General features: G+C 40.2%; 1 protein-coding gene across 3 annotated transcripts in view; it reads right to left on the reverse strand.

The window, feature by feature from the left end:
* Positions 1–13,240, reverse strand: part of SLAIN2 (SLAIN motif family member 2) — a 108,076-nt gene extending 94,836 nt beyond the window's left edge. For 2 of the 3 annotated variants that reach the window (XM_010595665.3, XM_064285846.1), the window contains exon 1: positions 12,575–13,240. In XM_010595665.3, coding sequence (XP_010593967.1) covers positions 12,575–12,963 — 389 coding nt within the window. In that variant the 5' untranslated portion in view covers positions 12,964–13,240. The remainder of the gene's footprint in view (positions 1–12,574) is intronic. The other variant, XM_003415867.4, reaches the window with a different exon arrangement.
* Between the last annotated feature and the right edge of the window lie 484 nt (positions 13,241–13,724).

A 13,724-nucleotide genomic window follows, 5' to 3' on the forward strand; every position in this document is an offset into this window, starting at 1 on the left:
AAAGTCCATTTCTCATTCCATTTTTCTATGATTTTATGTTCTGTAAAAGTTCCTAGAATTCTAGCAAAGAAGACAACAGTTCACATCAGTTTTTCCTAACATCTTTATTCTCAATCTTTGTCTCCACTGCAGATACAGACGGTTTGTGTCAGAAATAGTGGATCTCTCAAAAAAAAAGGGGAAAAATAATCACAAATGACATACTACCAAATTTAAACTAACCGATTATATAATACAGTCTAAAAAAAAATTTTTTTATATGAACATGTGTAATATTAAACTCTCATCTATAATAGTGCATCAGAGTAGATGAATAAACAATCTAAAACTTACTTAGAAAGTATTTCACACTACATTCCCTTTTTGCCCACATGAAAATTCCTTCTCAATTAGAACAATTCAAAGTAGGGATAAACAATCTTAAGAGACTTCCACAGGCAGGGCAGTCAGTTCCTAAGGCCCTCAGCAACGAATATTAAGTTTATTTTAAACAGTAATGTAGAGATTTATATGTATTATATGTACAAATTCATTCTTTAATATGAGGCCTTTAATAAATTCTAATAAAAACCATTATTACAGGATCCTTACTTTGAGACCCAAGACTGTTTCTTTCCTCAGTAAATATATATCCATTCTAGGTAAATTTAATAAAAATGTGAATTTATGGAAAAATTGGACTAAAATTATTTTGTTTTACAAAAATTTGGCGCCTATGGTTACAAATACATTTAACTATGGTTACAAACACATTTATCAGAAGCACTAAAACTAAATTTAACTAAAAATGTTAAATACTAACAAATTGTAAACATAAAAACAAGGATTACCTTATAAGAGTTGACTACAGGCCAACCAGCCAAGGAAAAGTCTGAATAATGCCAGTGGTTAAAAACTTGGCTGCTAACCAAAAGGTTGGCAGTTCAAATCTACCAGTCACTCCTTGGAAACCCTATGAGGCAGTTTTACTGTGTCCCATGGGTCACCGTAAGTCGGAATCAACTTGAGGGCAATGGGTAGGTAATACAGAGGAAAGATATAATAGTGACATAGGATCACCTCAAGTGATTTAGGTATCTGCTGAAACCTTCATCCTGCATATAGTATGTTGCTGGTTACTGTCGATTCGATCCCAACTCATAGCAACCCCATGTGTGCAGGGTAGAACTGCACTCAATAGGGTGTTCAAGACCATGACCTTTCGGAAGCAGACTGCCAGGCCTGTCCTCCAAGGCACCTCTGGATGGGTTTGAACTGCCAACCTTTCAGCTAACAGTCACGCACTTAACCGTACATGCCACCCAGGGACTCCTGCACATAGTAAAAAGCCTGTTGCCATCGAGTCGATTCCAACTCATAGTGACCCTATAGGACCGGGAAGAACTGCCTGATAGAGCTTCCAACGAGCAGCTTGTGGATTTGAACTGCCAACCTTTTCTTTAGCAGCCAAGCTCTTAGCCATTACACCACCAGGGCTCTACACACAGTATAACACCTAAGAAACCCTTTTCTTTCTTTCTTTCTTTTTTTAAATCATTATCTCATTTAATCCTCAAAAGAGTTCTAGAAGCTAGACGTTGTTAGTATTCTCATTTTATAGACGAGGAAACAGAAGCTTACAATGGTTCAGATCCTGACCCCAGGACCACACAAGTTTGCCTGACATGAAGCCTGGGTCCCCTTCAGTTCTGGAACTTTATCTTTCAAAATGTTAAAGTTGGATTTTTATTCAGAACACAAAAAGCAATCTGATTAGTCATCGATAACGTCCCCATGGCAACTGCACGTCATCTTTCCCCTCCTTGTGTGTTGTTGTTTTAATTTTAATATATATTTTAAATTAATATAGATTTAATTTTTACATTACAAAAAAAAATTGTCATTTTAATCAATTCAATAACAATTACATTTACCATCACCACCATCCATTTTCAAATATTTTTCACCAACCTGAACAGAAACTTAGTACGCCTTAGCAACAGCCCAACCCTCTGGCAAGCACTAATAAACTTTTGTCTATACATTGACCTATTTAAAAAAATTTTTTTTTTAGATATTTCATATAAGTGGGATCATACAACATTTGTCCTTTTGTGTCTGACTTCAGTCAACATAAGGTTTTCAAGGCTCATCCACGTCATAGCAAGTATCAAAACTTTACTTTTCTTTATGGCTGAATAATATTCCCACCTAAAAAATTCCTGATTTACCTCAACCATTTAATTTCTCAAAAGGCTGAGGATAAAACAAGAAGGACTGACTGCTACCACCAATAAATTGGCTGAGGATACGAAGTGATCAAAATATTGGAAGAAAGAGGCCATTTCACCTTAGGGTTTAAAACAGGAAGAAGGAATATCCCAAACACAGATGTGCATGCCAGTTTTTAGAAATTCTGATCTCAAAATATTCAGAGCACTTTTGATGACATTAAAGAATTATTTTTAATTTGGGGTGTGTGAAACTGGTATTGCGGTTATGTTTAAAAAGACTATCTTTTACTACAATGTTTATTAATTAAATGATACGTCTGGGATGGAATTTGCTTCAAAATACTCCAAGGGTTTGGCCAGTACAGATGAAACGAGAATGGCATGAGTTGGTAAGCGTTAAAGAAAAGGTGATAATTAAGTGGCAGTTCATTTTACTTTTCACTCTACTTTTGTATATGTTTCAAATTTTCGGAAGTAAAAAGTTTTTTTTAAAGTTCAAAGCAAAGAAAGGCAGGCTGGAACTAAAATAACAAAACGATATTGATGATGATAATGATGAAAGCTAACACTTATGCATCTAATTTGTGTCAGGCACTATTCTAAACACTTTACATATATTACATTTAATTCTATAAGGTTGGTAGAAATAATTACATCTGTATTTTAGAGATAACAAAGAGGCTGAAGCACCAAGTTTAAGTGGCTTACTCAAGGTCACACAGCTAGCAAATGTGGGAGCAGGGATTCCAACTCAGGCTGTCTAGGTCCAGAGTCATGGCTCTTAGCTACTGTGTTATGACACCCAGGGGTTCCAAAGAACAACCAAGTACAAGAAGTAAAAAAGGAGGTCCACGTATAAAACTAGTAAAAACGTGTAGAGGGCTCAGAATATACAACACTAAGCGGGCAACTCCTGTCCAAAAGCAAGATGAGAAGGCAGGAAGGGACAGGAGCTAGACAAATGGACATAGGGTACCAGGGGTGGAAAGGGGGAGCATGCTGTCACATCGTGGGGATTGTAACCAATGTCACAAAACAGTATGTGTATAAATTTTTGAATGAGAAATTAACTTGAGCTGTAAACTTTCACCTAAAACACAATTAAAACAAACAAAAATATCATTACAAAAAAAAAAAAAAAGTAATGATAAAAGGGCAGAAAACAAAACCCACTGCCAGAGAGTCGATTCTGACTTATAACGACCCTATAGGACAGAGAAGAACTGCCCCATGGAGTTTCCAAGAAGCACCTGGTGGATTCGAACTGCCAACCTTTTGGTTAGCAGCTGTAGCTCTTAACCACTATGCCACCAGGATTTCTCGCTCAGCCATATACTTGAGCGACTATAAGCAGGTTACTTATCCAAAGTTTTAATTTCCACATTTTTGAAATGGGGTTGACTCAATGGCAATGGGTTATTACCTTACTGGGTTGTTAGGAAGATAAAATCTTATATATATGGTACTTAGCAGAGTATAGGTCACATATTCAAACAAAAAAATATTTGGTAGCTATTATTAAAAAAAGGAGCAACATTTTGCCAAGAGGATATTCAAATGGCCAACAAGCACATGAAAGGTGTTCAACGTCTTTAGCCATTAACCAATTTCACGGCCCTCTAGCAATTCTGATCCATAGCAACCCTACAGGACAGAATCAAACAGCCCCATAGAGTTTCCAAGGCTGTAAATCGTTATGGAAACAGACTGCCACATCTTTCTCCTGCAGAGCAGCTTGTGGGTTTGAACTGCTGACTTTTCAGTTAGCAGCTGAGTGTTTTACCACCGTACCACCAGGGCTCCTTCATTACCCATTAAACCATACCCGCTGCTGTTGAGTGACTCCTACTCATGGCAATCCTATAGGGCAGAGTAGAACTGCCCCACAGGCTTTTCAAGGAGTGGCTGGTAGATTTGAACTGCTGACCTTTTGGTTAGCAGCTGTAGCTCTTAACCACCATGCCAGATGCAAATCAAAACCACAATGAGATACCATCTCTCCCCCATTAAAATGGCAATGATAAAAAAGGGGGGGAGGGTACAACAGCTGTTCACAACGTTGTAGAGAAATTGGAACCCTCCTTCCTCCTCTGCTCGTGGGAATGCAAAACGGAACAGCCACTGTGGAAAATAGTTTCGCAGTTCCTCAAAAAGTTGAACATAGAACTACCGTTTGACCCAGCAATCCCAGTTCTTCATATGCAGAAGAAGTGAAGGCAGGAATGTAAACAGAAATCTATCCACCAATGTTCATTGCAGCACTTTTCACAGTAGTCAAATGACCAAAATGTTCATCAACAGATGAATGGATAAACAAAGTGTGGTATATACATGCAGTGGAATATCACTCAGTCATAAAGAGAAATGAAAAGTCCTGATGCATTACACTGAGTGAAATAAGTCAATCACAAAAGGACAAATACTGTATGATTTCACATATAAAATATGCAAATATATAGAAGCCAAAGATTGTTAGTGATTACCAGGGGTGGGAGGGAGGCCGAAAGGAGGAGTTTCTGCTTAGGGGGCACTGAGTTTATGTTAATGGTGGTAGAATAATTTGGAAAAAGAGTAATAATTGTTGCACAACATGAATAATGTAGTCAATGTCACTGAATTATGCATGTAAAAATTACTGAACTGGTGAATATTTTGTTGTATACATTTTCACCACAAAAAAAAAAAGCAATAAAATAAAAAGCAATCAAAATAACCTCTAAAATCACATTAAAGGATGTCCTGATCACTTCCACTCAACATTGTACTGGAGGTTCTAGCTATGGTAATTATGCAAGAAAGTGAAATAAAAGGCACTGAGATTAGAAAAGAAGTAAAACTATCTCTATTCACAGATGACATGATCTTCTATATAAAAAATTCTAAGGAATCCACACACACACACACACACACACACCCCTAGTAAACGGGTTCAGTAAGGTTGCAGGATACTATATCAATATACAAAAAACAACTGTATTTCTATACACTAGCAATGAATAGTTGTAAAATAAAACTGAAAACAGAATTCTTACAATAGCATAAAAAATAGCTAGAAATAAATTTAACAAAAGAAGTATAAGACCTGCACAATGAAAATTACAAAATATAGTAGAAATTAAAGACAACCTAAATAAATGGAAAGATATTTGTCATCCACTGACTGAAAGACTCGATACTGTCAGGATAGAAATACTACCCAAATTGATCTACAGATTTCAATACCATCCCTTACCAAAATCCCGGCTGTCTGTTTTGCAGAAATTGACACGCTGAACCTAAAATTTATATGGAAATTCAAGGGACTCAGAATAGCCAAAACAATCTTGAAAAAAAAAAATGCTGAAGTCACACTTCCCAATTTCAGAACTTACTAAAAAACTATAGTAACCGAGGCTGTGTAGTACTGCCATGTTGTCGTTGTGTGTCATCTCATTGATTTTCAACTCATAGTGACCCCAAGTGACAGAGCAGAACTACCCCAAAGACTTTTCTAGGCTATAATCTTTATGGAAACAGGTTGCCAGGTCTTTCTCCCAAGGAGCTACTGAGTGGGTATGAACTGCTAACCATTTGGTTAGCAGCTGAACGCTCAGCCCTCGTATCCATCAGGGCTCCTTGGTACTGCCATAAGGATGAACATATAGATCAATGGAATAGAATTTTCAGTCCATAAATTTAAGGGCACCTGATTTTTGTCAAGGGTGGAAAGAATAGTCTTTTCAACAAGTGGTGCTGGTACAACTGGATACCCACATGCAAAAAGAATGAATTTGGGCCCCTACTTCACATCATATAAGAACTCAAAATGGATCTAGGAGCTAAAATTATAAAGCTCTTAGAAGAAAAGTTGTAATTCTTCATGACCTTGGATTAGGCAATGGTTCCTTAGCTATGATACCAAAAGCACAAGCAATAAAAGAAAAAGAGATAAATTGAGCTTCCTCAAAATTAAAAACTTTGTGCTTCAAAAGACACCATCAAGAAAGTGAAAACCCACGGAATGGGAGAAAATATTTGCAAATCATATATCTGATGAAGAACAAGTATTCGGAATACATAAAGAACTCTTACAACCTAACAACATAAAGACAATAAGTCTGATTAGAAAATGGGCAAAGTATTTCAACAGACATTTTTCCAAAGAAGATATATGAATGGCCAATAAGCACATGAAAATATGCTCCACATCATTAGTCGTTGCTGTTGTTAGGTCTGTCGTGTCAGTTCTGACTCATAGCGACCTTATGTACAAGAGAACAAAACACTGCCAAGTTCTGCATCATCCTCATAATAGTTGCTAAGCTTGAGCCCATTGTTGCAGCCACTGTGTCAATTCATCTCGTTGAGGGTCTTCCTTTTTTACTGACCCTCTACTTTATCAAGCATGATGTCCTTCTCCAGGGACTGGTCCTTCTTGATAACATCAGTCATTAGGGAAATGCAAATCAAAACCACAATAAGATACCATTTAACATCAAAAACACATTCGATAACAGGCGTTAGCAAGGATGAAAAAGCTGAAACTCTCATGCTGGTGGGAATATTAAATGGTACAGCAATTTTGGAACAGTTCAGCAGTTTCTCAAAAAGTTAACCTAGCAGTTCCATTTGACTTAGCAATTCTACTCCTAAGTATATAGTCAACAGAAATGAAAACATGTCTACATAGAAACTTGAAAAATAAATGTTTACAGAGCATTATTCATAGTAGCCAAAAAGTAGAAACAACCCAAATGATGAATGGATAAATAAATGTGGTAGAGTAATACAATGGAATAACATTCAGACATAAAAACAAATAAAAGAGAAATGAAGAACAGATACAAGCTACAAACTACATGAATGTATCTTGAAAATATTATGCTAAGGGAGAAACCAGACACAAAAGGCCACATATGATTCTATTTATATGAAATGGCTAGCATAAGCAATTTCATCAACACAGAGAGATTAGTGCAGCTGGGGGGAGTGACTGCTAATCGGTCAGTGTTTCTTTCATGGGTGAAAAAAACGTCCTGGAATTATGGTAATGGTTACACAACTTTATGAATATACTAAAGCCCGCTGAATTGTACTTTGAAAGGGTAAATTGTTTTTTGGTATGTGAATTATATCTCAGTTAAAAAAAAAAACAAAAGAAAAGCTTAAGGAAAAAAAATCACATTGAGAGCAGTAGTACAAAGAAGTGACACCCCAAAAAACTGGGACAAAATACGCATGATACCAGATGACAGACAGAAGCAGAAATACTCAATTCTTCTTTAGTTGCTGTTGTTCTGCAAATAGTTCAAATGGAGAGAGCAGCATAAACATCCTTCGAAGAAAATTAAAGTTAAAATGAAGCAAGGTGATAGAGTAAGCCAGAATGGATCTTGAAATGGGTTCAGGTCTAACCTTCCCAATAGAAGTTTTTATCATAGAATCACTGTCCATCTGAAATCTCATGGAGAACAAGGGCAGGATTAAAAACCTGGATAAAGGGAAATAAGATAATTTCAAATGAGAGAATAAAAAAAATTTTTTTTACTATATTTTTGGTCAAAGTTTACACAGCAAATTAGGTCCTTATTTAACAATTTCTATACATACTGTTCAATGACACTGGTTACATTTTCCACAATGTATCAGAAGTCTCATTATTTCCCTTCTGGTTGTTCTGTTTCCCTTAATCTAGCTTCCCTGTTCCCCCTTACCTTCTCATCGTTGGTCTAGGGAAAATGTTTACTGTTTGGTTTCATTTAGAGGAGCACAGGACTCATGCGTGATGTTATTTATATTATGGGCCTCTGGGGGCGGTTTGAGTTGCAAGTTTAAATGGTATCCCAAGGCGATAATCTTGGGGGCTCATCTAATCTCCACCAGTCCAGTGAGTCTGGTCTTTTTTTTTTTTTTAAAGGTATTTGAGTTTTGTTCTACATTTTTCTCCTGTTCTATCCAGGACCATCTACTGAGTCCCTGGTCAGCACGATTGGTAGTGGTAGCTGGGAGCCGTGTTGTTTTTCTGGTCTCAAGGCAGGTGAGGCTGTTGTTTGTGTAGATTATTAGTTCTGTAGACTAGTTTTGTCTTTGAGTTGTTGGTTTCCTTCCTTCTCTTTTGCTCCAGATAATAAGAGACCAGTAGTTGTATCTTAGATGGCTATTTGCAATCTTTTAAGACCCTAGACACCACTCACCAGACTAGGATGCACACTGTCTAAGACAGAATTTTAGCAGTATCTAGAAAGTCAAAAAATCAGCCATTGAAAATCCTCTGGAGCACAGTTCTACTCTGACATGCATGGGGTCCCCATGAGTCAGTCAACCTGATATCAGCTGGTGGTTTAGAAAACCTAGACCAAATTGATTCCTTGCAAAATTCAAAATTTGATTAAAAAAAAAAATCAGAAAAGGAAAAAGTGATTACATAAAAGACAGAGAATTCACCATGTACGTCAATCCAAATTAACTGTAATTTCTATTTTGATAGGTTTACTAAATTACAAGTGAGAACACTGCAGGCACAGTGTAGCTTAATTATTGGCAAAATCTTCCATAATACCTACATGGACAAAATGTTAAATGAGTCTGATAATAATAGCTGGAATTAACTGTTATCAAACAACCACAATGTGTGTTGATCAATGGATTGGTGCTAACCTGAAGGGAGTCTAGTCAGGTTGCACACTTCAGAGTTCTTTACTCTCTCTAATTTAATACTTTTACCAACAATCTGAATTACCTAGTAGGCATGACTACCAAATATGAAGAGGACAAAAAAAATCAGAAAGAATAACGTTAAATGCCTAAATCAAGACTAACAAAATGAAATTTAAAAGCCCAATACTTAAGTTAAAAAAAAATTCACTATAGAAAAACAAGGTTATGGAGATCTAATTTAACAATTTATGTATAAAAGATATGGGGATGTTAGTTGAAACTACTAGCTCATATAAGTTACAGAAGCTAAAGGTTAATTATTTGGTTTAAAAAATAACAGCACTTAGTTCAAGCAAGGTATAGCTAGCACTGTCTGGTCAAGTATCCAAAAAATTGAATGCAGTTCTGGGTACCATGTTTAATAACAATGAGCAACTGAAGTTAAGAGAAAAATGACCAGGGAGGTTGAAGGATCAGAGGATTACATTACCTACAGAATGTTTAAATAAGCTGGGATTAACAAATCTAAAGAGAAGAGAGGAGAATGCTCAGAGTGTGCAGTACGGGGAAGGAGTTACGATAACAGCCTTCAAACACCTGAAGGGGCTATTCATTCGGAAAGGGGTTATACTTGGAAAAAGCAAAATACAGTGGGAACAGCATAGGTTTTGGACATCAGAAAGACCTGAATCCAAATTCTAGCTCCATCATTTACTGTATGTTATTTGACGCTTAGAGAGAGATTAAGTTTCCTTACATATGAAATGATACCTTACCTCATACAGGGATAAAAATTAAATGCAAAAATGTTTATAAGCTGCCTAGCATAGCCTGACACACTATGATGCATAACAATATTAGTTCCCTTCCCTCTACTTTTCTGTGTTGCTCTAGAACAGTATTTTCAAGCTGAGAGTTTCAATTCATTATTGGGTCATAAAATCAGCTTAGTGGATTGTAACATGCATTTTTTTCTCCTAATGAAACAAAACAATAGAAAATATCAGTGCATTGCATGTACTAAAGGTAACTACAGTTTTGTGAAACTTTTGTTTCAGCTGCACAGGTGTGTGCCAGGTTGTGATGTAAAATGTATTTCTTACCATGCAGCTGAGTTAAAAAAAAACAAAAGTGTGAAAGCCACTGATCTAAGAACACTGTTTTCTAAGTATGTTCTACAGGATTAGTTCTCTGGGAGCTCAAATAAGTTGAGGAAACCAATACTACCTCTTAGAGATTTACTGTACTGAGTACACATTAGTACGTCAGAAAAGTTCAGCATTAAAGAAACATTTATTTTTGTTCAACCTCGATTTTCCCACATTTATTTGACCCCAGAAGCCACCATTATTTTTCAGGTAATATCTATTGACACATTCAGAACTAGCATTTTGTGGTAGACACTTGGGGAAAAACATTCCTGTAGATGAAAAAGTTACACTGGGTAGAAGATATAGAAAGGTAGAGATATACAGCTTTTTAACAAATAAAAAAAGTTTTTACTCTATGAACCTTCCTTCCCCATCCCTGACACCCATCTCCATCCAATTTATGCCCCAAACACATACCCCAAAACAAATAGGACTTATCAAACTTTTAATTAACAAATATGACTTATCAAACTTTTATTCACACAAAACTTATATCAAGATATGAAGCCAGGATCAAGGTAGTAAGCAGGAATCAAAAGAAACTTCTGTCATAGTACCTAAGACTTGCTTTATCTGAACAAACCCTATGCTCAAAAATCAAAGCAGTCAAAGTCTTCATCAGCTTCTCCAAATGGAGTCAATGTGTTCTAATAATACAGAATCTAAAACGGGCTCATGAGTGCAGCTAACCTTCATTGGTAAGAGCATCATTATCACCATCACTTAGAAAAGGCATGTGACCACATTTAGATGATTCTGAGTCCTTTTACAGTGTATACACACCCAGGATTCCTCTGGGAGGACGTGATTTCACACCAATATGAAAAACTGTCACTACCATAGCCGGTTCTAATAATATTTGGTGTCACCTGGCAATAAAATAAAGCGTGACATAACATATTCCAGGGTACCTCTGTCATTCAAATTGTCTTAACTGGAAGTTATACAAATACCTCTGACTCCCCTCTTGCAGTTGTCAGCGCAAAAATGCCTTCTCACTCTTTCCCACCCTCAGGCTCCAAAGCCACCCCCTTCTCAAAAGTCTGCCCCAACTACTCTGAATTATTTATTCTCTTCCCACTTTCTGAGTACTCTCAGTACTTTTTGTTCCTAGCATTCCTTTGGCAATTTATCCATCGTATATGTCCTAGCCTATTTAACTGCATAAAACTTAGCTCCCGACAAGACTGAACTACTTCAAGAAACGGGATCAACACTTATGAATGTTTAGAATCTCCAACGAAATCCTATAAGAGTTCATTAAATACGTCTTGATTTAAATAACTCGGTTTAAGTATAATAGCAGCTAGACTTGGAGAGCTTATGATATGCCAGACTCAGTGCTAAAAGCATACACACATTACCTCACTTAGTCTTCACAACTCTACAGAAGTAAGAACTATTATTTTCTTCAACAAGTACAGGGAGAAAGTGAGGCTCGGTCTAACTTGCCCAAGGTCATACAGCTAGTAAGGGAGGCAGAGCCAGGGCCTGAATTGAGGTTGGTGTGAATGCGAAGCTCTTAACTACCTTAAAAAAAAAAACCTTAGTACACTACAAAGTTCAATCGAGCCTTGCAATACCAAGAGCCTATGAAGGATTTTTATTTCACTAAGTTAGAAGTTTCCATTTCAACAAAGAGTAGAAATATTGTAGTTAAAAATTCAAACTCTAAAAAGGGATAAGAAAAAGAATTTCCCATAGGCATCTTTGTTTGACTGCAATAAAATATGACGGAAAAGGCCTTCCATAGCCTTTCTATTTAGGTAAGTGATATTAAGGTGTGGGTCACAATTTCATCAAAAAGTGGTTTATGACAATACAGCTTTGGTTTACATTTTAAAATAGGACTCTCTTTCTCTGCCCCTAGGACGACATGGAAAGACTGATGTGACAACTGTCACTTCGCAGCTCCGAAAAATTCCCAAACCCGATTCTTGTTTAAAAACTGAAGAATAAGGGTCTTATTCCACCCTTGACTCTTCACACAAAGAAGCACCTTCTGCCCTCTTCACACAAAGCAAGCTTTACCCCACTGCCCGTACGGGAATGCTGATTCACACGGTCTCCCTATCCCTGCCAGAAATGTACCCACCTCACGCTGGTCCAAAACACTGACCACTTAAACGGAGGTAGACGACTCTGGTCTGTCCCCCGCAACCGGTGGTACCTCATCCAGCAGACCCCTCCCTGAAATCCAAAATGCCCCGGCCACCACCCGAAGGCTGGTATTTCACACAAAGCACGATTCTTTCCTACAAAGCAATTTCTCGTTTCTGACTCTACCCATGGGGAGAAGCCTTTCTCCGGCTATGTCAACGCAAAGACCCCGACGGGATCCAGGACTCGGGGAGTCCACAGCCCAGAGGAAAACTACCTACCAGCCTCTTTCCGAGCCCACCCCTCGAATCCCCACCTCCGGCCGATCTTTTCGCAGCCAAGGCAAGACCATGAGTATGCCAGAAAGCGGATCCCGCTACACAAAGCGAGGCGTTCCACCAAGGAGACCCTTGGAAGACGCTCTACACCCCCGGCCCATCCCCGCCCAGTCCGGGCCCGGTGCCCTGCACTCACCAGCTCTCCTCCTCCTCCTCCCAGCCTGACAAGCGCTCCAACTCCTCGGGCCGCAGCGGCTCCACCTCGTCCAGCAAGCCGCCCTCGCCCGCCGCCAACAAGGAGGAGGCATCCCGCAGCTCCTCGCTACTTGTCCGCCTCGGGCCCGAGCCGGCCCCGCAGCCCGACTTGGCGCTTAGGCCCAAGGGGAAGCCCCGAGGGGACGCAGTGCCGGAGGAGGGAGTGGACGCACCGGCCCGAACCGGGCTGCCGGGCCCGAGGGGGCCGGCGCTCTGCACCGCCCCAGAGCGGCTCCTCAGCTGTTCATTCTGCTTCTCCAGCTTCTTCACCAGCTCCTGCAGCTTCCGCACCTCCTGGTCCGCGTTCACGTTGGAGTTAACGTCCTCCATCCCGGCCGCGCCACTCCGCCGCCCGCCACCCGCTCGGACTCACAGCGACAGGGAGAGAGCCGCAGGAAAGAGGTGTCGCCTCCGCCGCTCACTCTAGCCGAGGCGCCGGCATATAGCAGGTCCAGGCCCCGCCACCAGGGTCCCCCCAGCTCGTATTCCGAAGCGCTGCTGGCCCCAGCCGAGCCGCCTCATCTGCGCCGGCTCCAGGATTGTGGGAGGCGGCGCCAATATCCGGCCTCCGCCGCCATCTTCCCTCCGTCCCTCCGCCCCCTGCTGTCCGGCTCCGTCGGTGACCTCAGAGCGTCGCGGATGGACGCGGCCGCGGGCGGACTCTGAGAGGACGGAGCGCCGAGCTCGCTGCGGGGCGGGGCCATGGGCGGGGTCATAGGGTGGGCGGGGCAGTGGGTGGGCGGGTCTATGCCCGGAAGGGGTGGGGCTGGGGAGGTGGGACGGGGCCCGCCCACTGGGTAAGTGACTCGGGCTATCGGTAGGGAACCGAGCGGTTGCGATATGCCGGGCGCGGCCAGGGATGAGTGCGGATTTGACTGTGGGTGGGGTTGAGCTCACGAGCGAGGACCCTTGCTCAGCCCCGCATTCTGCTCATTCGGTCTTGGATGGTGGGCGTGTTGTTATTCACCGCCAAACACCGGCGTGTGATACCCGCGGGCCGATCCTGCCCCACCTCGCGGCTGGTTCTCGAGTGGGCACTCAGCCCAACCCCGTGGAGAGAGTTTACTTTTTCAGTTCAGAAAGTGTTTATT

This window comes from Loxodonta africana, chromosome 5 (genome assembly GCF_030014295.1).
Source record: "Loxodonta africana isolate mLoxAfr1 chromosome 5, mLoxAfr1.hap2, whole genome shotgun sequence".
In the NCBI taxonomy this organism is placed as follows: domain Eukaryota; kingdom Metazoa; phylum Chordata; class Mammalia; order Proboscidea; family Elephantidae; genus Loxodonta; species Loxodonta africana.